The 25,912-nt window shown below is 41.2% G+C and overlaps 1 protein-coding gene across 3 annotated transcripts in view; it reads right to left on the bottom strand.

Moving 5' to 3' along the window:
* The window catches only part of PIK3CG (phosphatidylinositol-4,5-bisphosphate 3-kinase catalytic subunit gamma), a 35,698-nt gene extending 19,080 nt beyond the window's left edge, over positions 1-16,618 (bottom strand). The window contains exons 1-6 of one of the 3 annotated variants that reach the window (XM_068994775.1): positions 16,457-16,618; positions 9,131-10,616; positions 8,601-8,686; positions 4,355-4,420; positions 4,025-4,250; positions 58-161 (exon numbers count right to left, since the gene is read on the bottom strand). In XM_068994775.1, the coding sequence (XP_068850876.1) occupies positions 58-161; positions 4,025-4,250; positions 4,355-4,420; positions 8,601-8,686; positions 9,131-10,604 (1,956 nt within the window). In that variant the 5' untranslated portion in view covers positions 10,605-10,616; positions 16,457-16,618. Of the gene's footprint in view, positions 1-57; positions 162-4,024; positions 4,251-4,354; positions 4,421-8,600; positions 11,508-16,456 lie in introns of those variants that run through there. The other 2 variants (XM_068994758.1, XM_068994767.1) reach the window with 2 other exon arrangements.
* Positions 16,619-25,912: the final 9,294 nt, after the last annotated feature.

Raw genomic sequence — 25,912 nt, 5'->3', positions numbered from 1 at the left:
ATACTTGCAAATAGATTTTTTTTAAAAAGGATCTGTAGGAAGTCAGAATATATTTACCACTAGTGCTCCTGCTCTTAGTCCGGGATCATATGGAACTCTAAAACTTTCTGGAAGTTTGCTGCCTTGTAATTTTTCAAGCTTTTGTCTCAGCTGTGCAATAACTGCAATTACAAGTAAGAAAACACAACAAAATCAAAAGTTGGAAGGCAAAAAGGTTATAGATAATCAAACTTGCTGAGCATCATAACTTGGCTAAAAAGCTCCATTTAGCTATTTTTCAAATTGCTTTCCTCCTGCATCTCTTGATTCAAGGAATGGAGGAAAACTCTTGAACGTGCACTATTAATGGTCAGGGCTGTTTCAGATAACTAAAGGTAAAGTCTTCAAACACCTCAGAAGTATGTGCCTTCTCTGCAGTGTTAGCAACACTGCACAGAAAGAGTTTACATTAAAATGTCAGCTTTTGTTTAAAAAACAAAACACAGTAGAACACACCAAAAAATATTTTCCCTCATAACTGACAAGAAACACAGACAGACTCAAGGCTTTTGAATTCTTGGAATTAATTACTCTGTAACCCTAAGGAGACAAACTACAGAGACACTGAATTTCCTATCCTCCTGAAACTGGTTTCATAGTTCAGACTTCATAATCTCACATTCCAGTAAGAAGAAAATTTGCTGTATATTTGTATGAACAAGAATTTTAATGTTAATATCTAAATGCAATCTTTAATATAACCTCAAACTTCTGAATGAATCTTCAACCCAGAAGAGTACAGATTATACAACACATGATGTATTTTGTTCATCTCAGCTAGTGAGTGTCAGCAGCATAAGCAATACACTGGCATTACCCTGCACTAGGGCAAAGACCTGAACACTGTTCTAAAATAAACTGTAGCTACACAGCAGAGGATGTGTATATATATCCTTAACTAATTCTGGACATAAAGAGCAAAAAAATCGTACTGAGAAAGCTAAACATGAACCTGGATATTTAAAATAGAATCATAATCACAGAATCATGGATTAGTTTGGGTTGGACAGGACCTTTAATGGCCATCTAGTCCAACCCCCCTGCAATGAGCAGCGACATCTTCAATTCAACTTGCTCAGAGCCCTGTCCAGCCTGACCTAGAATATTTCCAGGCATGGGGCATCTCCACCACTGTGGGCAACTTATTCCAGTGTGCCAACACCCTCATCATAAAAAAAATGCCTTCCTTAGGCATAGTCAGAATTTGGCCTGCTTTAGTTTAAAATCATTAACTCTTGTCCTATCACTACAGGCCCTACTAAAAAGTTTGTGCCCAGCCTTTTTTACAAACTCCCTGTAAGCACTGGAAGGCTGATGTTAAGTCTCATGAGCCTGCTCTTCTCCAGGCTGAACAACCCCAACAGTCTCAACTTTTCCTCACAGGAGAGGTGCTCCAGCCCTCTCATTTTGTGACTCTTGTCTGGACTCACTCTAGCAGATCCATGTCTTTCCCATCCTGAGTGGCCCAGAGCTGGATGCAGTATTCCATGTGGAGTGTCCCAGGGGCAGAGGAGAGGGGCACAATTACCTCCCTCGACCGGCTGCCTATGCTACTTTTGATGCAGCCCAGGACACTGACTTTTTGGGCTGTTAGTGCACATTAGACTAACTGAGGACAGTTCAAATGCTGCTATCAAATTTTAAAAGTCAAGCCAAAAGAATTGGCCAACAAGTCACACAATACAAATGTTACACCTATCCTAGAGGGTTTTAAAGAACTACCTAGCAGTGCCTAGTAACTAACGGGGTATCACTTCTGGTAAAAAACAAATCTGACAGCAATATACAGGAGCCAATAAGTGGACTTCAAAATTAGACACTTTTCAAAAAAAAAACCTCAAAAATCCCTAACCCAAACCCACAATAACACAAAAACAAACCAACCAACCAAAAAACCCCCCTAACAACTCCCCCCCTCCACCCCCCAAAAGCACCTAAGTTGTAGTAACTTGGATAATGAAACAGCTTTCTATAATGTAACTATAGTATTTCCTAGACAAATGTCTAGGAAAGTTACTGTTTACAGTTTACTGTTAGTTCAGTAAGTATCCTCATTGTAATGTAACGTAATCTGAAAACTGTATGCAAACCAACTGAAGCTACAAAACACTAGGAATAGCTGATTTTAAAACACAAGTAAAGGGACTTGCTAAAACAATTTTCAAGTCGATCTGTCCTAAGAACAAGGTGCTGTGCATTTTAACTGATGAAACAGCTGCACAGACACATTCCTGGGAGAAAAATCATCTAGCTCAGAGGGTGATGAAAGCAGATAATCCCATGCAAGATATAATATTATGATCTTAAGGATTTATTTATTTATTATTACTTGCTATCTTCAAATATAAGCAAAGAGATTACAGTGAAAAGTGAAAGAAGCAGTTTGACAGCATGATTGCTACTGGAATAGTATGGACCTAGGAGGAAGGAATTTATTCTTTATAGAAAATCCACAAACACTGGAGAAACACATATAAAAGAATTAGATGACACTGCATGACAGAAGGAAATGAAACAGGACAAAACATTCAGACTGAAAATATGAACAACAATGAACATTAAAAATGTTGGGGCAAAAAAGAAGCAATAGCTTAAAGAATAAATTTTAGGATATACATTTTAAAAAATATAAGAAGTCGAAGGTGCCTGTAGAAAAAATTATGTCCTCAATAATCTGAGATAAATTACATTAGATATAGCATTAGTAGGACACTCCACAGTTTCAGGAAGCCTTATTTAGTGAAAATGTCAATTATATAAGTCCTCTTTCAGTGTTCTGCTGTACATTACATCCAAAGATTCTTTAACTTCAAAACCTAGTGGGTGTTAGTGATTGCTTTCTCTTGAAACTTTTCTTCTTTGCCCACATATCCTTCAAAGATAATGCATTATGGAATCCACTGCTCTTACAGACACATACATCTGCAAGGTTGTATAGTTTCTTTCCAAAATACGGGATTCTGACTAAATACATTTAGGATATAGAGTATTTTAAGATAAATTTAGGAAGTTGTTTAGAAACAATGCTTTATATGGGGCTTCAGTAAGTCACATAACTCATACTATGTGGTAACATAACAGATATTACACTATATATTGAAGAATAAATGCACATTTCCTTCAAATCTCTTTTGACACACCACCACAGCCACTTCTGCATAGCCAGAGTGCAGAGCCTTTCCAATCCAAGGACTTCCTGGCCTGGAGCATAGCAGGCTGACCATACAGGAAGAGATGGGTCTCTCTACAGCTCTTAGAATTTTAATATTGTCATATGTCTTCTCGCACTTACTCCCAATACCGAGCAAGTAACAGGAATGAGGATAAACAAGTTTTTAAGGAAGTTGGGGGGGAAAAAAAAGGCAGTCAAAACGTAGAGGTAAAGAGGCATTGCACAGCCCAACTGTGGCTTCCAAAGCAGTGCTTACAAGAACTGGAAGTAACAATACCACATCTGTGCCTCACAAGACTCCTAAAAGACATGCCCTGTATATTCGCCCCCGATCCACCAGCTACTTCCATGGCATAGCAGAGGCTCCACTGGGCTCCTCCCTGATCTTCTTGCCAAAAATCTTCTAGAGAGAGTTTAGGGGAAGGCTGCATTTTTTGGCAAGTGTCACTTTTAATTTTCAGTTAATATTTGTGTCTTTCTTCAGTGCTGGCATTCAGCTAAGGGTTATGTACAAGAACTTGTCTGTTTCCCAGTTGGCATGGCTTATCAAGAAGATAAGCCAAAGCTTGGGAAAGTACGGGGTGTCTAGAACATTGATATTCTTCCCCTTTTGGGGTGAAATGAGCAAACAAATCTATTACTGGTTTAATCATTATTAATTTACACTCACGTTTTAAAGGAAGTAAAAAGGATGCCCTTTGACAGTAATTTATCCACAAATTTCTAAATGAACAGTACAATTTGCTGCCTAGTTTTTCACACCCAAAGAGAAAAAACAGTATTAACAACAAAGAAATGCCTTTTAGCAAATACCTTGAGAAGTAACATCATACTTTTCTGCAGAAACTGATTTAATATCCATTGTGACTTTATGCAGCAATTCAATTACTTGAACCTGCTTCATGAAATCGTGCAGCATTGCTTTTCCACAGCCCCTAAGATAGGCTTCGAGGATGACTGCAAACCTCTGTTGGTAGTGCATGGACTGGGCAATTTCGCTTCTTAAGAACCAAAACAAGAAGTGACCAATTCTTTTATTCTACAGGTAAAGAAAAATACTACAATTAGCATTCATTTGTTGACAAAGGGTTTTAACAATGCCAGCAACTTTAGCACAAGTTGGCTGTATTTTGAAGTACTTACTCTCAAACCACGTTTTAGCAGAAATCTGGCTAATGCGCTGTCATGATATGGCTCAAATTTCACAGCCTGAGGAATACAAACATAGAAGACGTTGTTAACACATTTAAGATCCCACTGCACTCACACTTAACCAATGACATCTAGAGAACACACTGCTGCAGGAGTAGAAAATGTTTAACAAGCGGGTCTTTTGAGGCTTCTCTGTCTGATTCAAGAAGCACATTTTGTTTGCAACAGGTTCTTTTCAGGTTTACTATTAATGTGACAATGCAAGGTGTGGAATACCTAACCAGGGAGTCCAAGCTGAGCATATGCACAAAGCAATGTCATTCTTGGCTAAAACCAGCAAGATCAGAAACCAGTCTGCAGTATGATTGACACTGAAAATGCTTGAAATGATCACTGACAGATAGAATAATGTATCTGTAATAGTTCTTAAATAAAATGTTTCAATAATAAAATACTGGTTTTGGACAACATCTGCTACTTTGGGACTAGGGCACCAGGATTTACTGCTGGGTTCCCCAGAAAGCACAGGATACAGGAGCAGCTTTTCAGAGCAGTTATCTGGCCTTTATTCCATAAACAAATGACAGAATAAAAGCTCTAATACACAGTCTATATTAATGAAGTATAATTAAGAGGAAGACTTCACCAGACCTTTTTTTTTTACTGACTCTGTGAAAAAAGATGTGTTTTTTCTCTTCCAAAAGCTGCTCCCCTCCATCCAAGTCCACAGACATTTCCAAGCTACCGACAAAAAAAGGGGGATGGGAGGAGGATGGGAAAGTCAACAACCGTTTTCAAGTTTCAGCATTGGAATCCTTTTGCTGTTATTCTCTCCTCCATTCCAATAACCAAGTGACTCAGTCTACCAGAAAAGTATCACACTTCCATGTTCTGGGCTGTGCTAGGGAACTTTTCCACTTTAACTCCTTTTTCCAGCAGCTTCTTGCATGTTCCTTGAGGAACTCAAGTTTATAGAAGGTTTGTATTAAGACTAATGGTGAAAAAAAGTATGCATTTCTATCCCATGGCAATAAAAGAGAAATAAGAAGCATACAGTCTATGAATCAGAGTCACAAAATCCCTGTCATGAACTGAGGGGGTCGGTGAATGGCTTCAGGTTCTGGAAACAGAGTGCCAGGAAGCAGCCTGTAGGGAGATTAAGGGAAAACAAAGGGATGCGCAGAGAGCTGGGTGCATGTAGTATGCTCAGCTTTCAGAAGCAACAAAGTATGCAAACCTCTAGCAATAGTTATTCAACAGAATATAATGGCTCTTTCAAGGTCACTGTGGTCTGCAGTTTGCAAAGAAGCAACCAAGCCATCAGCAAAGGTCTGCTAAATTCATCAAACAAATCATAGTTTTATAAACTCTTACAAGTACTGTGGCACACAGTTGCATTTTTATTATTAAAATATCAACATGATTTCTGAAATGTAAATTGTCCTGTGAGTTTATTCAAAAGAAAAAAAAAATCAAGCTTTTTCACTCAGCCTTCCTGAATGAACAAACTTATAAAAATGTCACAAAGACACGTTCTTCCTAGCTGCTAGCTGGGAGACAGACAAGAAAGCCAAGCACCAGACTTGCCCTTCCCATGTATCATAATTCTGCAAGAACTGTCTTGACTGTCTGTGCAGTACTGTTTTATTTCCCCAAACAACATTGTCTTATCTAGGAAAGACAACGAGAATTCACAAATATAACAATATAAGGATCCTTTTACTTCATGTATGAGATTATGAGGCATGAGGGGTTTTTAATAAAAATTAATTTTCACTGCAGTAAGGTGCCCAAAAGGAATAATTATCACATAAATTCAAATGGATTTCTCACAGTTCCAAGAAAGCCTATTATAAACCTCATTCTAGTATATACTATATTTAATGTTCACATAGCCTTGAAAAACAATTTAAGACTGAAATACAGCCAAACAACCAAAACAAAATGTCTCTATTGAACTTGCAAATATATTTTAACATAAAACAATATTAAAAATTGTATTATGACCATCCTTACCGAGCTGATGTTTCAGAAATAATTATTTTTAAAAGTTCAGCCCATTTTTCTTTTTCCTTCACAAAGTGAAATAACAACTTTTGCACAGCAACAATAAAAGCTGGACATTAAAAAATGTGTGCTGGCACTTCATCAGGTCCCTGTGTATACCTTTGCCTCGTCAGTTCAGCAGAAGGCCTTTACTCACTGCCATATACATGCAGTACAGCCATTGGTGTTTATCTTACAAAGAATTTTGTTGCATTTTAACTACCCTGTCCATGGTTTATCAACTGTACAGAGAACAACAGACAATCACAGGAAGCTCAATAGGTTGATTTATGGTATGGCTGTTTCTGTTTGAAATAAACCTGGAGGGGGAAATAAAATACTTGATTTCTAGCTCTACAGAGGATAAAATGGGAATATCCTGTGCAGAGTGAAATAAGCCATAGAGCTTTCATAGAGGTGTACATCTGAAAAGTGATGACCATTTGCAAGAGATGTGTCCACTGGAGCAGACAAATGGCCAACATCCATTCTCTGAAAAACGTAGATTTTAAATACACTGTCATACCAAAACTTTGCTGCAGGATGCTGACAGCTTATATTCCACAGTTAGCTAAGAAATAAAGACAAGGAATGCAGCAGAGAGGTGAAAGTTGGAATCTAGCCTGTTTTTCGTTTTTAAGGATGGTAAGCTCACCAGCACCTCTTACTAAAAATGACACAGTGAAGTTAGGGCACTATGATTTTATGCTACATTATTTTATTTAACTGTTAGAAAGGTTTATTCTTTTTAAAACTCACCAGATTCATACTTCCTGAAAACAAACAATTTTTAAAAAAATGGAAACAACCCCAGTATTTCCCCTATTTTCTCAGGCATTTTGATAGCCACCATCATCCCAAACTCCTAATTTGGATACAAAAAAAGCAAATAAAATTGCTGAGCCACATGTAGACAGCAAAAGCTCACAAGCCAAGCATATATATAGCAGCAGCTACGTGGGAGGCCCAATGAGGTAACCGTAGCGACTCCTTTGCTTAATGCAGAAGTGCATAAATTTTGCCTAATCTTCAGACAAGCAAAGACAAGGCTCGAAAGGCTTTGTTTAAAGCACTACCAAATGTGCAGCAAAATCTGAAACACTAGCTTCATTTTCCTGGAAATCTGGGCTCTCCCTGAACCTGCAGAAATAAAAAAGCGGCTTCCCCAGCTGCAGTAGTTCTGTTTATTGGTTTGTTCTTTTTTAAACATGAACGTTGTCCTCTGATTCTTTGAAAAAAATATTTCATGCTCTGAGGGATGACACCCTTTCCATGCAAAACAGCCTTGTCAGGTGCAGAAGGCCTGCAGAACCATCTGGCACCAGGGGCCATGTTTACCAGGAAGAACACAGGTTACAGCTTTTGTCAGCCACCAGAGGAGACTGTGCCACTGCCAACTGACGACACCATGCTGAGAGAAAAGCAACCAAACCAATTTTCTTGTGTAACTGATAGAAACCTTCCCAACGTTTGATCTGGCAGATCTGCACACATAGTGCTTCAAATCAATACAGCAGTGATCCCTTGGCATCAGAACCACAATATTTTACCCAAGTTCCCAGAAGGACTGAACCTTATTATGTAGTCCTAGAAACTCTTTAGTTACCTTCAAATTTTTTTTTGGGGGGGGAGCAGGGGAGCTTCTAGATAAATTTTCACCCCTTAACAGTAAAAGACTGAAGTCACTGCAACATACTATGTAATTACACTGGTGTTCTTGACCTAAACCCAACCCCAGGTTTGTCTTCAGGCCTTGCCCACGTCAACATCTGCTTTGCTGTCTTTCTGTCTACAGTCTTTCTAAACTATCAGTAAAGTCAGTCAACAACTCTTCAGTGCTGTGTGATTCAAACCTGATATGAACAGGATTACAGACAGCACAGTTAGGATTTAATCTCATCATAGATGTGCTGGCATTAACAATTTCCAGAAAAACTTACTACTGTAAACACAAGATGCAAATTGTAAGACACAAGGCAATGGTACCATAAAAACAACAACAAAGGCAAAAGACAAAAAGTAGAAAAGTGTATTTTGCATTAATCTGGTTATTACCACTGCTTTGACTAAATATTGAAGACTTCAAAACTAGTGAATACTAACAAGACCTACAAAAATGGGAAATGCAAATGATGGGGTAACGCAAATATATCCCTGGAGGGCAGAGTTCAAGAATGCAAATACACCTTACCTGCACAAGCTGTAAAAGATAATGAAGAACATCATCATCTTCTAAACTTTCCAGTTTTTGAACTGCCATTGCTCGGACATTTTCATCTGAAAAGTTACAGTCCAGAAGTTGCATTGTGAGTCCAACATCTAAAGTGCTCTGATCCCAAGCCTCTTTTTTAGCTAGCAACTGGTATGTTTTGGCCACTATGTCTTGTTGTCCCCATTTCACAGAGCTAAGCAGCTTAGGATATGCCTTGGGGTGCTTTATGCTCTCATATCTAAAGTGCCACAACAGTTCTTTGTCCTCAGGAGAAAGTGGATTAAGTGGGTCAGTTGCTATGATCTCTTCAAGTTGCTTGCGAAGCTGGTTGGGCATTTCAGCTCGGGTCCTGTCCCCCTGGGGATCTGATGATATCCTGTGCTTGGGAAGGGCAATTGGGTGACAATATTTGTCCAGCACAATAGAGACAGCCATTGAGTTTTCTTTATCTGGGTTAGTTGCTGATGTGAGTTTGTCTGCATTGATACTCCCTTGTTCTTCCCCCTTACCTGGAATTTTCCACATGTGGAGCACATACTCCCCACTTCGAAGCAAGAAACGGTGATCTATCAACAAAAGATTTACATAATAGAGAAGCTGGGTTTTGCATTTTGCATCAGAGTTGGAGGATTCGTGTGACTGAAGGTTTGTCTTTGCAGATGGTCCCTGTGCTTTGCCGCAGTATATCTGAAGATTCAGAAGTGCTCCTTTAGGCAAATCCTTGATTTTGATGTCAAACTCCAACCAAATATTCCACAGAACCTCCTCAGTAAAAGGCTTTGATGAAGTTCTTCTCTGTGAAAGGAGCTGCTGCCCATGTTGAATGTTAGCCTCTACAAACACAGTAAGATCAGTATTTCTTGGTAAAACTGGGATATCAATGCCAATTATTTTCACTCTGAATTTCCTATTACAATCCCACAAAGAGATAGTGAAGACTCTCTCATGATCTTTTCCATCTACTGTCAATTGTTCATGATACCCTGTAACTCCCGTACAGTCATCCACCAAAGGCCATTCTTCCTTCTGAACTTCGTCCTCATTCGGGTCAGGGGGATTGTCTAGGACAAGGTGAATTTCTTCCCCATTCTTAAGGCACTGTCTTATCCAGTGAAAATCTTTGATTGGTGTCTCTCCAGTAATGTACTCATCTCTGCCACAAATCCTGAGAACAAAATCCAGTTCACTATGATCTTCAGGAATGTCCATCAAAGACTTTTTCTTTGCCATTTTTGTGAAAAAGCTGTGGAGAATCATATCCGGAGTGTCATCTATTGACACTTTAATTTTCTGACTAGTTGTTCCTCTATGTATGATTATGAAAATGTTATTATTAGTGATCTTTTTAAATAAATATTCTGGGAGTGGCTTAGATGTAGTCCATGGGTGCATTGCATATAATTTAGGATCTCTGCAGGCTACCTCTATCATTCGTGGAGTGACTAATCTGCGCCGGGTAAATTCTAGTTCATCATCATGCACATTGCTTACATCAGTGACATCATAACCAATTAAATCGTTAAGTTGCCGCTGAAATTCCTGAACTTCTTCTGATGGTTTTTGCTTCTGGACAACATAGATCTTGCCTACCTTTTTCTGTAACACCTTCCAGTACAGTATGCAGTCCAATGTCTGTAATACTTGATGTTTATCATAAATTTCATACCACTGTCCTTTCTTCTGATACTGCAGAATAAACTGGTCCGGGGTGAATGCACGGTAGAAGTCTGTGGTTTGACTCATCTCTATTGCACGCATCCAAATCTGTGCCTTCATTTGCTCAACCGTACAGTTGCCAGCTATTTCGAGTAACATAATTTCTGGTGCTTTAGTATGTTTATTGCTTGTAGGTAAAATGAACTCAATGGATATCAGTTCCATTGATGAAAAACTACTCGATGTACAATGAGGTTTCATTCTTCTTCTCCTTCGTTTGTTTTCCTCTCTCATAACAACGGGCTGTTCATGATCCCCCAACTCCATGCCAGAAGAAATCTAGCAAAACATACAATTACTCAATCACTTTCCCATTTACATTTATCTTTACTCTTACTTTTTAACTTTTCATATACACTTTTTATATTTCTGTTTTCCCTTAATTTCTTGTCACAAATACTTGATTCACATAAACCACCTCAGATGTAATCTATTCAATTCAATACCTAATATAAATAAAAAACCCTCCAACCAACTCCCAGTGATTAAGTAATTAATGTAGAGATTTTAAACATCCTGCCCCAATTTTACTGGGGATAAGCAGTTTGAATGTGCAACCTCCATATTGATCTCTTCTTGCTTCTATTTGATCAAGCACTGATTCTTCTGCTGCCTCATCTGTTTTGATGCTGCTGATGTTAACATAAGTGGATTTTCATAGAAATCAAAAGACACACTCCTGTATATTAATAGAATGCAGTCCCACTGAGCTCCAGGAATGGCATAAAGTAACAAAATAAGCAATTTCTTTGCAGTCTGGACAGACGTGAGCCTATTCCCAGTTTCCTCTGCCTCTCTTTTTAGTGATGAGGAATCAGGACTTCAACCTAAAAAAAGCCCACAGGATGCAAAAGTCAGGGACTATTTCTGAAGATATATTTAATGTGCATCTAAATTCAAGGCTAGTGTCCTTAGATGTGCTTCTTTTAAATAAATCAATTCACCAGACTGATAATATCCATCCATTTTCAAAGTACACACTGCCAGTGTGAACTATTAGTTTGTTACAGAAGAAAAATCTCCCAAGCTGATGCTGATTTATTACCCTATACATCAAATCACACCTAAACCACCAGTGAAACAATATTAAACATGAGTAGCCTACCTTATCAGCATTCAGTAAACAAAAGATATTGTTGCTCAGTTAATCTCCATTGACCAATATTAAAGTGGAAATTATTCACTAAGAGCTTAGAAGCGGAAGGCAGTGCTGATCGAGTGCACTCACACAAGCCAAGTTACAGCAACATACTGAACTTCTTTTCCAAGCAACACCTTCTACACATAAAATCTTTTAACTGCTGGAGAAAAGTAAAGCCAGTGTAATGACGCCTTAGCAGATAATAAAAGAAGCAGATAAAAATATAAAAGGCTAAACTCAAACAACATAGCATGCTAACTAAAATTCTTCTTTTGAGTTCCAGAAAGCAGCAACTGTGGACACACCACCTCTGTAACTGACAAAGTACAAGGAAATATTACCTGCTTATAAAACAAAGGCTGAATTGCTGAAGATGATTCATTTGTTTAATTTTTGTAGTTCCTATTTTTTTAAAGGAAGATCATTCACACAAAAAATTTCTTTGTTTAAGCTGTTCTGCTTTTCTTGCTCGGCCTCATATCCAGATGCAAAGGAAGTGCTGCACTTACCAGGAAGGAAGTTTTAACCAAGTTGATTATACATACGATTGCTCATTTTAAAAGAAGTCAGAATGCTTTTCCTGTTACAACAGTAAAAATATATCAACAGTACATCAATTTAACACATATGTATAGAAGACATGCTTAGAGCCTTTTAAAAATAGCAAAGAACAACCTGGGTAATAAATTCAATGAATTCAAATAAAATATTTAAACCAAATATATTTTTGAGATATTACCTTTAAAAAAATTAAATATAAATACTAGATAAAAGACAACTAAATCTGCAATGTTTCATTATTTTTATTGTCATGGTGATAGCCCTTTGAGGACTCCCAACTTAAATTCACTAGAGTTTTTTAAGGCAGTCTCCATACAGGCATCACATAAACACTGTATATGCCATGGATCTTGCATGGTAAAATCAGCAGCAGAACTGCTGGGCAGCCTTACAGCTAATATCTTTAACTCATTCATTTATGATTACAAACACACAGTGAAATCCACTAGAAATGGCAACTTTAGATTCAGGAAGAAATTAAACCATAGACTTTCCACCCTAATTCTTGTGGTTAACTACAACCTGAGGAGCTGTTCTTTTACTAAAAAAAGATCCCCACAGGAAAAAAAAAACATTTGGGATAACATGAACAAAACAGAAAGAAAAGACAGAAAACCCTCTAATTTCATCCTTTTTCCTTATGACTTTTCCAGTGAAAATTGACCATTTTGAAGGGAAACAAGCAGTACAAATCCTACAGTGGTAGATATCATGCAAAAATGGTAACTCTTGAAAAGGAGGAAAAAAATATGAAACAACTGAAAGGTTGTTCACCAACAGTGAAGTGCCTTTTTTAAAAATATATGCATGTGTCCTATTTATGAGACACATTTTTTATAAAAATGTGAAAAATAACCTCTCCCTCTGTATTGGCGAAAGAATCTGACAGTCTCTTACTACCTCCAAAATGCCAAAGTTGACTAACACTCTGCCAAGGTCAAAAAGCAGAAAATACCCTCCAACACTGACACAACTCTTCTCTCTCTGAGCATCATTCTGCTTGTCAGCTAAGATCTTTTCTTTTTAGAGGCTATTTTTCTTAGGAAGTCAGTTTGGGGAAAACACACTCTGTCCCAGCTCCCTTTATCTTTTAAAGCCAGTGTTTGAATTTTCTCAAGGTAGTGGTGAAGTTACCCTGAATATTTTGTTGCTGACACAAAAACTACCCATCTTGGCCAAGACACCTCCAAAAGTCATACTCCACCCACATGCAGCCTGTCAGCCTTCATCAGCCACAGCCTCTGTGGCATCTCAGCACTACACACTGCATTCCTCTCTCATCTTGTGTAAATTCTAAAATACAATATAGTCACGTATTTTTCTTCATTTAAACTAGCATTAAGGGTTTTTTCATGCCAACAGGCTATGTAGATCTTTTGCAAAGAGTCCTTCCACTAAAAGTCATTGTGCTGCCCCATTAAGTAAACCTGGAGTCATTTCAGTTTCATTGGGTTCTGCAGATCTAGGAAAGCTTCCTGGTTTAAATGTCCTCAGCTTGCTCCTATGAGTCATGCACCTAAGGATTAATTCTTCAAACACATATACATACAAATAGCTCTTATACCACTACTCCATAGTTCAAGATGATCAAGACAAGCAAAGGCAGCATCTCTCCCTCATGCAGCAGAGAACTACCCTGCACACTGCTCAGCTAATGCAATTGTTTCACACTCATCCACTTATAAAGGCAGGTAGAGCAACACCTTCATGGGTTCAGATATTTCCCCACAAATTTCATCAGACACAACACAAAATGTGTGACACTTCTGTAGCTGCCTTGCCCATACAAGACTGTCTTTTCTCCTGCATCCATTTGGGCTGTGGCCTGTCATGTCTAGACCAGCCCAATCCAATCGCCATCTCCAGTTCTGCTCTGACCCCTTTTCCTCAGCTTCAGAAGGCAGTAATTGGCTTGGAGCGACAATTGTCTCTAATCTGACTCTTCAATGACCCATTCTTAGGGTGACACCAAATTGTATCCATTTTCTGCTAATCCATGTGTTGGCAAAACCATATTTCCTCATGCGCATGAATCATAAAACTTTGCTGTTTATAATGAAAAATGATTTCACGTTAAATTCCTAAAACCTTTGTCATGCCTAAGCTTTACTTACAGTATTGACATTTCAATACGTCTACTGCAACAACACCCCAAAACAAGGGGAAAAAACCCACTCTTATTTATTTCTAATTCTAATGAGCTTCATCAACCCTCAATATCCCTGTATTACAAGAACTGCCCTACACTGGTCCAAAAATCCTTATGGGGTCCAATGGAGAAGGAAGAGACGGGCCTGTAAAAAGTAACTAAGACCTATAAAAAGTAACTAAGCAACCAGTCTTGCCTTTGTCTCCAGTTGTGTTCCTATCTCATCACTCAGGTCAGCAATCTAATCATAACAAAACCAGCAAAAAATTAGGTTAATTTTCAGACGGATCTGTTCCTTTATCTGACTCAACACTTGCAGGAGTGGTAGGGCAGCAAGGGAAGAGAAGGAAAGGGAATGAAGATAGCACAGTTAAGCATAACTGAGACTGAAACATGACTCACAGCAGGATTAAGAGATAAACTAATGAGTAAAGTCATTAAAAGATTTGAAAAAACTGCCTGAAAGGTGCTTTAAAAAGACAAAGTGGTATTATGATGTATTACTTACTTAGCTACAAAAAATTTAGGATAGCTGTCAATCTTGACTGCTCTGTTAAGGCTATGTTAGAATCCTACCAGTTACTATCATGCTTATTTTGTATTAGCTCCTGCTTCTGTTTCAATCCATCATGTGAAAACCTTATTTTAAAATTATTCTTTTCACTTTAGTGTGAACTCCTTCCCAGACAACTAAATTTTCAAGAAAATAAGCACTCTCTACCAGAGTAAAAATCACCTCGTGCATGCATCATGTAAATACAACGCTAATGTTTACAGTCACAGTTTTAGACAAAGTTCACTTGAAAGATAAATTAAAAAAAAAATCTCAAAACTACCATGACAAGACTCAAAGTTTTCCAAGCAGCATGCTACATCTACTTGCCCACACTGTTGTGTAGCAGGAGATGACTTTGCACTTGCTGGACAGGAGTATATCTTCTCTACTACGGTAATCCAGTGCTAAACTTCACGGGTAAGACACAGCACTAACATTTCAAGCATGAACACAACAAAAAACCACTTTTCTCACTTTCTTCGTCAGATCCTCTAGCAGCTACTAGCTCTCATGGGAATTAAATCAGTGCAGGTTCCCATTAGCAAGTAAACATCACAGGTAATACAGTCACATTCCTCATCAAAAAGCGTATGAATCAGCAGATACAGCTTGGTCGGGAGGCTGGGGAGTCAACCAGACAGCTATTACAGCTGTAGCATTTTCAGGATCCCCTGCCTTCATCACCTTTAGTTTCTATATGAGTTTCTATTTGGGGCTCTTTCTGGAACAAACAATAACTTCTAGCTGGTTCCGAAAATTCAGGTAAGAATTTCGGCAAACTTCCAGTTAACTGGGGTTACACAAGAGATCCAGTAGTAATCTCGAAGTAATCCACCTTGGAACCAACACTTTGCAGAGTTTTAAAACCCAGAGATCGCTGCTATTGTTCCTGCCGGGACACACTCGTTATTTAGACACTGCCTGTCCCGTCAGCTTGCGCCCGCTTTTCCAACACTGACTGTTAGCTGCGTGACCTAATCTACACCAGCAACCAGCTCCTGAATGCCCTCAGCTATTATTTCAGAGGGTCTGTGGTGTAAAAAGGTTTTATGGTCTACAAGTATCAGATAGACACAAGAAATTTGTTGGATGAGAAAATAGTTACTTATTGTTTAAAAGCGGTGTTGTAGCAGAGCTGACCCACTGATCTTAAGACTCGAGAGAACTGCTACCACTGTTTACTGCGATCCTTCACATGGTTTCATTCAACGTTCCAACAGCTGCCTTAGCGGGTTTGGCATCAAACTCGTTAACTCCTGTTCGAGCAATGACGTGAGGCGGGACCAAGGCCGCGAGGGACCGGGCAGCACCGGGGGCTCAGCAGTGCCGGCTGCGGCGGGGACCGCAGGGCGACCCCGGCCAGCCGCGCAGCCCTGCGGGAAAGGGCTCCGCGCACGGGAGACAGGAGGCGGCGGGAGCAGCGGGCCGAGGCTGCCTCCCTCCCTCCTTTCCTCCTGCCCCCGGCCCACCGCCCGGGCCCAGAGATGGCGGCCGGCGCCGCCCGCGGGAGGGCGAACCTCGCCGCGCCCGCGCCACCGGGGCTCCCGGGGCCGGGGCCGCCCTGCGGCAGGCACGGGGCCGGGGCGGGTACGCCCGCGGCCGGCGCGGGGAGCGGAGCCGCGCCACCACTTGCGAGCCCGGGCCTCGGGCAGCACCGGCCTGGGGCGGGATCCGCCGCGACCCCCGCTGGTCCCCAGCACGGAGCTACTCACCGCAGCGGCGGCCCCGGCCCCAGACCCGGCCCCGGCTCCGGACAGGTGTTTCCCTCAGCAGGAAGCGGCGCGAGCCGGGGGCCGACGGGGAGGCTCCATGGCCGGCGGCAGAGGCAGCTCCGAAGCCGCCGCCAATCACACGCCGGGCAAAAAGGGAACCGGCTGCAGGGCCTCCCCGCCCCGCCCGGCCCCGCCGCGGCCCCGGGCACCCGGCCGCGACCCCGACCCCGACCCCGGCCCCGGCCCCGCCGCATCAGCCGGAGCGCACACAGACCCTCTGGCGGGGTGAAAGCACTACAGCTGCGGTGAGGCTTAGTCGCCAGCACAAGGCCCGCAGGACTTGTCCTGGTGTCAGCACAGGCAGCAAAACTTCCCTGGGCGCAGCTTCCTGAGGTGTTCCTTGCCCAGGAACCCAGAGCCGGCGTGCCCTTGGCACTCCAGCAGCGACCCCCGCCTACCCGGCCAGCCCTGACAGCTTGTTCAGCCCCACACCTCAGGGCAGCGACAAATTAGTTTGTCTAAACTGCCCTTAAAAACCCTGGAGATGGCAGCTTACTCCAGAGTGGTGGTCTTCTGCTTAGGAAAGATTTTCGTACTGTCTGATTAAATGTCTTCTCCTACCGATCAAGCATCTTGCTTGTCTTATTCCTCTTATGCAGTTTGGGGATTTTCTTCCTCCCTCCCCTCCAGCTACTTTCTTGTTTGAATTTGCTGTGTTACTGGTTTTCTACTATTTTTCCATCTCCAGACAGGGCAGTCCTGGATCTCCCTTTTTAGGTCATGTTCGTTAGACCTGCTGCGATTCCTGTTACTCGCTTCAGGTTCTTGCTAATTGGGCCACATTGTTTTTGGAAAGCACTGCTCGAAACTGGACATAGTGGTATTCCAGCTAAGGCTTTGCCAAGGCTGCCCACAGCAGGAGGATTAATTCGTCAGCCTTACGGTGCCAGACTCCAAATGCAGCTCAGGCATAACCATCCACATCCAATTCAAACAAACAAACAACTCCCCCTCACCACTCTTTCCCCATCCAGGCTGCTGTCTGTTTGGCTCTGAATGGAGCTGAGTGTTTCTGTCTCCACAGCTCTTGTTCAGAGTGAACAGCAAAACTCTTTCCATGATTATGTTGAGACTTTTTTTTTTTTGATCCAGACCTTGCAATGAGATTCACAGGTGAGCTCTGTATGGCTCAGAGTGCGCACACGTGCCCTGAAAGCTAGGCTGACATAAGATTACATCTTCAGGGAACACTCTACAAGACCATAAGTTGCCCCAAAGACTATAAAAATTATTATGATTTTTCTAGGTACATGTTCTTACCTTCCATAGAAAGAAAATATCAGAAGGAAATAACTAGTATGTTACACATACAGATGCTATTACAAAAAGTTGGATAATTGTTGTTATAGCATGGATGGATTCTTTTGACTGAAAAAATCATATTCATGGTGTTAAGAATCATACCAGCCAGAAGCAGAAAAGAGAAACTTCTGTTTCAAAATGAATATCCATTACGCTGAACTGTGTCTGTAAGGAATCATAAAAGCTCTGTACTGGCCTCAAGTTCCCCTTTACATGAAAACAAAGCAAAAACCTTCAACAATTTATTGTGATGTGTGTGCAGCATAGGGGAAACAAGGTGAAGACTGACTTCGTGCTTGGTTTTGCCTGATACAATGGGTAATATCTGTCAAAGAAGTTCAGCTTTGCACAGCATTACTGAATGCTTTAAAAGATATTTAAGAGCCTTATCAAAATAGGAAGTCTTTTTTTGTTGTTGTTGGCTGGATCCCCAGATGGATCACTCCGGGAACACAAGTGTAGCCAGTTTGGCGACTAATCCTGTTAAAATCCGTGGACTTTATTTGGGGATGCACAAACATATGGAGATTTGAGCAGCTGAATAAAAAGACTCATTTGTCAAAAGACAGTTATAGAAGGGATAATTTACAGCCAGAGCAAATGACACGTTTCATGTTGATTTCAGCCAGAATTGTGTAACATTTTTAAAATAGCTGTAAGTCAACGTAGTGTTATTTGCAATGAAAGAATAAATTATTTTACGCATTAAATTTGAGAAAGGTTGGTAAACTGAAAATCTTGCTCTCTTCAGGATTTAGTATGTTAATAAAATATTACATTTTTGCAGTTTATCTTCTGCCTGTCTATTTACAGCTCAATTTTCTTTATTGCCTTTTCTGGCAAATCAAGTAATACAAACTTTCCTGTAGGAAAGGATGCTCTCCTTATAGGTTGTATATTCTTTGGAAATACACATTTTAACATTATTTTCTCCCTGTTCTTTTCCAAATGTGACTTAAACCCTTTCCCATCAATTATCATTTGGTTTGTTGGGTTTTTTTTAGTCAAGAACAGCCTGCACAATAAATTGAAATGCATATTTTACCATATCAAAAACGGAACTTTGAAACAGTCAGGAATACCATAGCTTAATGAAGAAAGGTGAAGAACACAATTTGATATTTAAATGAAGCTGATTTAATCACAATTAGTCATGCAAAGAAGCAATCATTTTGCTAATATAATCTTGTGGGGTGCAGTCAAAATGCAATTATTTTCTTTATCTACCAGCTGTAATAAAAATATGACAAGGAATTGCTGTAATGATCTTAAATGGGAGTTTTGGAGGTTGAAGAAATGTAAGATGGTATCTTTTGTATCCTCTGCACAGTCAAATATCAGTTTTTATGTCATTTAGTGGAGAAACTGCGATAAAGAATAGCAGCCACATTAAATTCTCAGCAACAACTTTATATACTGACATATGCTGGATAGAAATGTTCTGTTATCATTGACAAACTGGGTTCATTGCAATTTAGGAAATAGTATCTAATAGTATGGGTTGGTTTTTATTATCTATATTGCCAGCAGAGAAAAAAATTAAATGCAGAAACTTTGTAGGTCTTGTAACAGCAAAGTCAAAGCCTGCTTGCCTAAACCCAGCAATAGCTACATTCAGTTTTGTAATTGCTTCTTTATGTAAAGAAAATGGAAAAACCCCATTGTAGGATACATTGTGCATCCTGATGGAATGATAGGTAGACTTCTCCCTTCTTGGAGAATTTATAAGCTGGAATTTTCTAATTGGGTTGTAAACTCTTTATGATGCATTCAGTGGAGGATTTAAAATAAATTGACAGAATCCTTTTATCTTGCAGCTCTGCTGTGAAAACTGATCATGTAAGTATGTGATCAGTTGTATTAACATTACTGTCATTGATTTGTCCATATGCACGATCATATGGCAACTTTGGTATCAAAAATAAGCTTCTCTTCTTGCTATAACTTGCCAACAAGCAGAGGAGGAGTGAGCTGAATTTTAGTTCGGCTTTTGCATCATGTTCTAGGTATGGTAGCTGCTTGTGAAAGGGATGTAACAGATAGATAAGTGTTGCCTGCAGATCTGTCCTCCATTCACAGATTTATGTCATGGGAAAGACAGCTCTACTGATACTGGTCATTGCTTGGGGAAGCAGGAGGAGACTTTGGGGGAATAGGGGGATCCAGAAGAGCAAATTAAGGGTGGGCTCTTGCTGCACCTCTGTGTAGGCAGTTAAGTCCTCTGTGAGACATCTCCTGTGTGAGCTTGGTTCCCAAGTAGAAGCTTGGTCCAGGGGAACGTTTTAAGGTCTGCTGTGCATGAAAGAAGCCTTGTGGCCAGATCCAGAAATGATCTTTGTGAACCTCTGTAGGCAGAGCAGAGTCAGGAAATCTCTAACAAGGAAAAGAGGAGTCTTTCCTATCTCTTTCCCATCTCCCTCAAGAAATACCCACTCTTTCCTTTTTCTCCTAATAGGTTGGTGCTCCTGGTGGCTGAGAATTTGCACAAAATCCCTCACTTCAAACACCTTAAGCTCACAAACAGGAAACAGCAGGTGTTCAGAAGCTTTCTGAGATACATCTGCTGAAGACTTTGTCTCCCATTTTACTGATTTAGGCTGTTATACTTCAGAATAGGTATTTAAAGCACAGGGTGGGAGTACAAGCTGTTTCCTCTGTGCTACATACATACACACACACACACACATCAGCTGAGACGTAAAACTCACGTAATACCTCTTACTGGCTTGAATGCCTTTTTTGGTCTGTTCATGTGTGTATGAGTTTGTCAGAGAGAGATGTACTCCTCATTGTAGCAGAGTGTATGTAAACAGATCTTTAAGATCATTGGTTATTCTTAAGGGGTGGAGAAACTCAAGTTTTATGGCTGCTGACAGAGAGGTCTCAGTATTAGGTGGTGATGCAATATTGCATCATCTTGTGGTGTTGGGACATGACAGAGGAAATGAAAGAGGTCAGAAATAGAAATATAAAGAAAAGGAGTTCACAATTCCAGCAAGGCCTCTAGTCTAATAGCATTATATTAAGTGCTCTTTAATATAACGTAGGGACAGGAATTCCTCACTCTCTGAAAGTTTCTGACACAGATAATAATGAGTCTAATTTTTTGATACGTTATAAGGTTTCTCTAGACAAGATCTCTGAACTGTGTTGCAGTGCTATCTTCCTGTCCTGATATTTATTGCTCTTAATCTTTGAAAATTTCCTCAGCTGTATATTCATTTGTTGGTGCAACCTTCAGTCTGTGAGGAGGTAAATATATTTGCATTGCCTGGGAGTTATGTAAGGATAGACTTTTATCAGAGGATTTCTGTATTTTTGTTCTTGTACATGAGTAATATAAAATTCTTTCCCTTTAAATTACCTCATTGCCTCTCTCTGTATATTAAAGCAACATACCCTTTAGACAGAAAAGTGTTTCTTACCAGAGTTTCAGGCACCCCACAGGCTAATTGATCTGCTGTCATAATACTTAGGAATACTGAAAAGACATTAAAGGAGATCTATTTGTTTCAGAGAGTCTAGTCTAGTTTCAGAGAGTCTAGTTTGGAGAGTCTTTGTTTCTAGAGTCTACTTGGCTCCAAAGAAAGCTCTTTCCCAGCCTGATCTTTTCTGGAAACACACCCTTAATCTTCTCCGAGAGCTTTAAACTTCAAGAGGTGGCCTTAGCAGAGTGTCCAGATCACCACATCTGAGGGGGTTTTGGGGACTGAATAACAGGATTTCATTTCAAAATGCTGAATCCATTCTACAGGAAGCCTGCGGGCAGGTCTGTTTCAGGAGGAGACTGGGGATCCTGTCTGGGAGCTGGGAATCCTGTTGGGATGCTGGGTTTGCATCTGTGACAACACTCCATACACTGGAGGTGGTACCTCATCATAGTGGTAGCTTTGCTAAATAAACACTTGTCCTCAGATTGGAATATAGAGCTTCTGTCTTTACAGGCAAATCAAAGCCTTGCCAGCCAGCACAACCATGATGAGTAAAAGCCACTTTCAGACCTGGAACTTTGTATATTTGCTTCCTAGAAATGGAAGCTGAGAAAAGCTGTGAACCAAACTTCCACATGGGAACTATCAACCCTTACACACAAAATAAGGACAGCATTATGCTGTGGATATTATGTTTCATCGTGTGTCAGTCTGGTCGGTATAGATGGCTGTCCATTGTCTGTGTCAGACAGGGGTGGTTAAAGACAAACATGGAAACATAGCCCAGATAAAACAGCTGGTATTGCCAAACATCCCATGTATTTTAGTATCCCATAAGTTACCATTACAAATATTGCATTATTTGTAAAATGCATGTCCCCATACTTTCCTGCTAGCAGTGGAAAGACAGGTTGTCTCCAGCAAAGTTTTGCAAAGCCTCTTCGGTGTTTCACAGCTTGAAGCCTGAGCCGTTGAGCATGGGAGGACATGGTAACTAATCCCACTTTGGGTGGGACTATCCCAGTCCTTTCTGGAAAGGACTGCTGCAAAGTGCTGGTCAGAGCCTGCTCTTTACACTCTCCACAAAGTAAGCTGTGCCTTATTCTTCCTTGATCTACACTTTGTGTTGCAGTTCTGCACCCTAAAGCTCAAAGGGAATATAGCAATGTCAGTCTCTGCACCATGACTCAGAATATGCCAGCTCAAGTATCAGCTAGATACCTGCTACATGACTTAGAAACCTTTAATGTCTTCTATTTATGCAGTTAAAATATGTCAGTTGGACAGATCATGTTTTCCAGGGCATGTAGAACACCGGCCCCAAGTATGTTGGTCAAGTTAGGCCAGCTTGCCTGCAGCACGTGTGGCTGAAAACAGGCAGGGTGTTGAGCTGGATCTCTTTATAGTTGTTCATCTGGCTGTCTGTCAGCTACTGAACAGACATAGCCCAGAATAATAATCTCATGAACAACATTCAGAGTTTCTTTGATGCATTTCAGAAGCTATGGGAAGTCTTCCTAAATTCACATAATGAGGCAGACATGCAGGAGCCTTGTGTTTCATCCCAGCAGGGAGCAATTGTTCTTCTCTGGGAAGCTGATGTTCTTTCCCAGTATTTTTTCCTTGTGTCTCCAATAACAAAATGTTTTAGCTGAGATGGTATGATTTTCCTTCTTGAAGAGGGTGACCTAGTCCTGGATAGAACAGATGCTGCAGTCTTTCCAAAGTACAACAGTACCCTAAAAAGTGTGTGGTAGGTTGTCATGAATAAGGTTATAAAGATGAGGGACACGTGGGAGGATCCCAGGATGGTAATTCCTCTCTGGTCTCAGATGATCTGAAATAATCTAGATTGGCTTTGGACCCTTCTGGGTTCCATTAAAGAGAAGAAAATAAAATAAATGCATAGAAGGTGAATCCCTGCTATATCCAGAGGAAGAGGACAAGACCACACCATGAAGGAATTATCGATATTAAGGGATGTGTAACAAATCCAAATGAATGAGTGACTTTGAAGACAGCATTTTTAAAATGCCTCCAGAAGAGTGACTACAAAAGGCTACATAGCAGAGCTTATTTTAGGCACAGAATTTGCTGATATTGGGATAGCAGGCACTGCAGGTCCTGCCCCTGAGGACTGGCTGTAGATGTGATGGGAAGCTGGTCCTTATGAATGAGGGTGAGTGCTACAGAGCTTCCCTGAGGAAGGGTGATCTGCTGGCAGGAGTACGTGGTCCCTCGGACTCCAACACCTGTGAAGTGTCTCAGACTTCTATCAAAAAGTGAAGCCCAGAAGAATGTAATGACTCCTTTGTCTTGACAGGCTGAGCACTGGAGATGGCCATCACACTTTGATTCATACTTTTCATTACTTTTGCCTCTGTTTCAAGTAATTGGCATCACAATGGTTGTAGATTAAAGAGGTATTTGAAAAGGTGTTGCTGGGAGTTTAGGAGTTAAGTGTTTGCACCCAGGAGGTTGCTAATGAGGGGGAGCAACCCAGAAGACCATGACTTGACCATTCAATACATAAATTAACTGGGCACGTTAAAAGCTCAGGGAAGAACTGTGTTGGCTGAGTTAACTCAGTTTCACCTGAATAACAGCAAGATATTCAGAGCAGTGTCCATCTGCTAACAGTGAAGGCACGTCAAAAGCTGATTGATCTGAAATCCCAGATTTAGCTTGTGAGATGCTCTGGTACCAGTGAGGTGAGTACCATGAAATAACCTCACTGAAACTTATGGTAGAAAAAATATATGGAGGCCAAGGACTATACAAGGCATTCTTAACAAAAGAATTATTTAGGTGATGCATGGTCCATCAAGGGGTGCCACAGGAAAAAATATATTTTAGGATTCCATGTAGTTAAAGGATGAAAAGTGTGCAGCCAAGAACACTGAAGATCCAGAAAGGATCTGATTTTTGTGCACAGAGGGTGCATGTGCAATGGTAGCAGGGTTTGTGTTGGCAGTAATTTCAAAGGAACTTGGCATTACCCTGTTTTTCAGCCTTAATTCCATGAAAGGAAGAGTACAAAAAGCAAGGATTCTTTTCACTGGTGATTAGGGAAGAAACCAGCTGTTTGAATCTGAGTTAGTCTGATAATCTCATTTAACCAAATTATGTATGTTGAAACACTGTGGAGTTTGAGATAAGCAAATCCATCACAGGTCCTGCAGCCAGGGAGAAAGGAAGGTCTTGCATTTTATGCAAGGAGAGATACATGTGCAATTTCTGGCAGTGTAACTTGCTAGGAAATTGAACATAAGTCCAGATTCAGCCCATGGAGGAGGATTTAGACCAGCCTTTGGAGGTTTATCTGCGAGGAGTACACTGGCTGGCATGAACCCAGACGTTTCAGCCGACCACAAACCCTCTGTGGCATCACTGTAGCCAAGCTTTGGTACCTAACGCCTCTGACCTGCCATCCCACCCAGAGATATGCTCCTTCCCCCGGTGTTGTGCCAAGGCAATTAAGCGCGTGATCTTTCCTGGGCAGGTGCCTTGTGCCCGACCCTCCCCAGCCATCCCTGCCCTGCTGCGGTGGCACAAGCTACGGCAAGAGTGGCCGGGCCAAAGGGCACAAAGCCAAGTGGCTCCTACAAGCTCCTGCTCTCCGGAGCCACCCCTGGCATTTGGCCGCTCGCCATGGCTGCGTCACCGGCCGCGGGTGTGACGTCACGGCCCGGCCCGCGCCGGCATGGCGTCATGCGCCGGGACAGAAGGAGCCTGGGGCTGTGGTGACACCTGCTGGGCCGGCAGCAACATCACCGGGGCTTTGTCCCGGCCGCGTGACAGCGGGGAAGGGCTCTGGATTTGTGTCTCCGCCTGTCCCTGATTCACTCACGGGTTGTGGTGGATAGTGTTACTCGCCAGAGTTACCCAAAAGCCAGCCACCAGCGCTACTCACGTTAACCCGTAGCTAACCTAACCCGTAGTTAGTTCTATGTTTTCAGTCATTAATGTCTAAGTAATCCATAGGGTATGAGAAATGCAAAGTATTTTCGTTTCTGGAAGAGAGTTGGTGACAATGATTTTGACTCATCTATGCCTCAACTACATATGTCATCCAAAATAAGCGTTAGCAGAGCATTCACATCCCACCAACTCACCAGGTAAATTGTATAATGTAAGCATCTAAATCCGGTTCTGGACATCCAGTTCTTGGCAGAGAGGAGCAAGACAGGAAAGGGAGGACTTCTCTTGCTGAGGACAGGCTTTATGGGAGAGCTCAAGGTGCTGTGCCAGGGCTACCTTTCAGCTGCCCACCAGGCTTTGAGCTGAGGCTTTGCCAGAGATGAGCAGACAACTCAGATTAAGGGGCTTACATGGGGAGCTGGGGTCTCCAAACACTTTTCAGCTTGCCTTTGCCGGGGGTTACAGCTGGGGGTGCCCAGAAAACCTCACCTATCCAGGGGTGCCACATGGACCAGTGAGGCTTCTGACATCTTAAGGATACTAACACCTACACACCAGCTTGGTCTGAAATTGTCACTGAGGAACATGCATTGCTTGAGAGGGTGGCTGCTGATGCTGGGGCTGGTTTACGTGCCCTGGCTTCTATAATCGTCCAGCAATGTGAATCTTCCTGACTCCATTTTAACTTCCATTTGTTTCATCTTCCTGATGTCATTTTCTGCAAAATGTTTCCCTTCCTTGT

This window comes from Aphelocoma coerulescens, chromosome 1A (genome assembly GCF_041296385.1).
Source record: "Aphelocoma coerulescens isolate FSJ_1873_10779 chromosome 1A, UR_Acoe_1.0, whole genome shotgun sequence".
NCBI lineage: Eukaryota > Metazoa > Chordata > Aves > Passeriformes > Corvidae > Aphelocoma > Aphelocoma coerulescens.
This window is presented reverse-complemented; position numbering and strand designations above follow the sequence as displayed.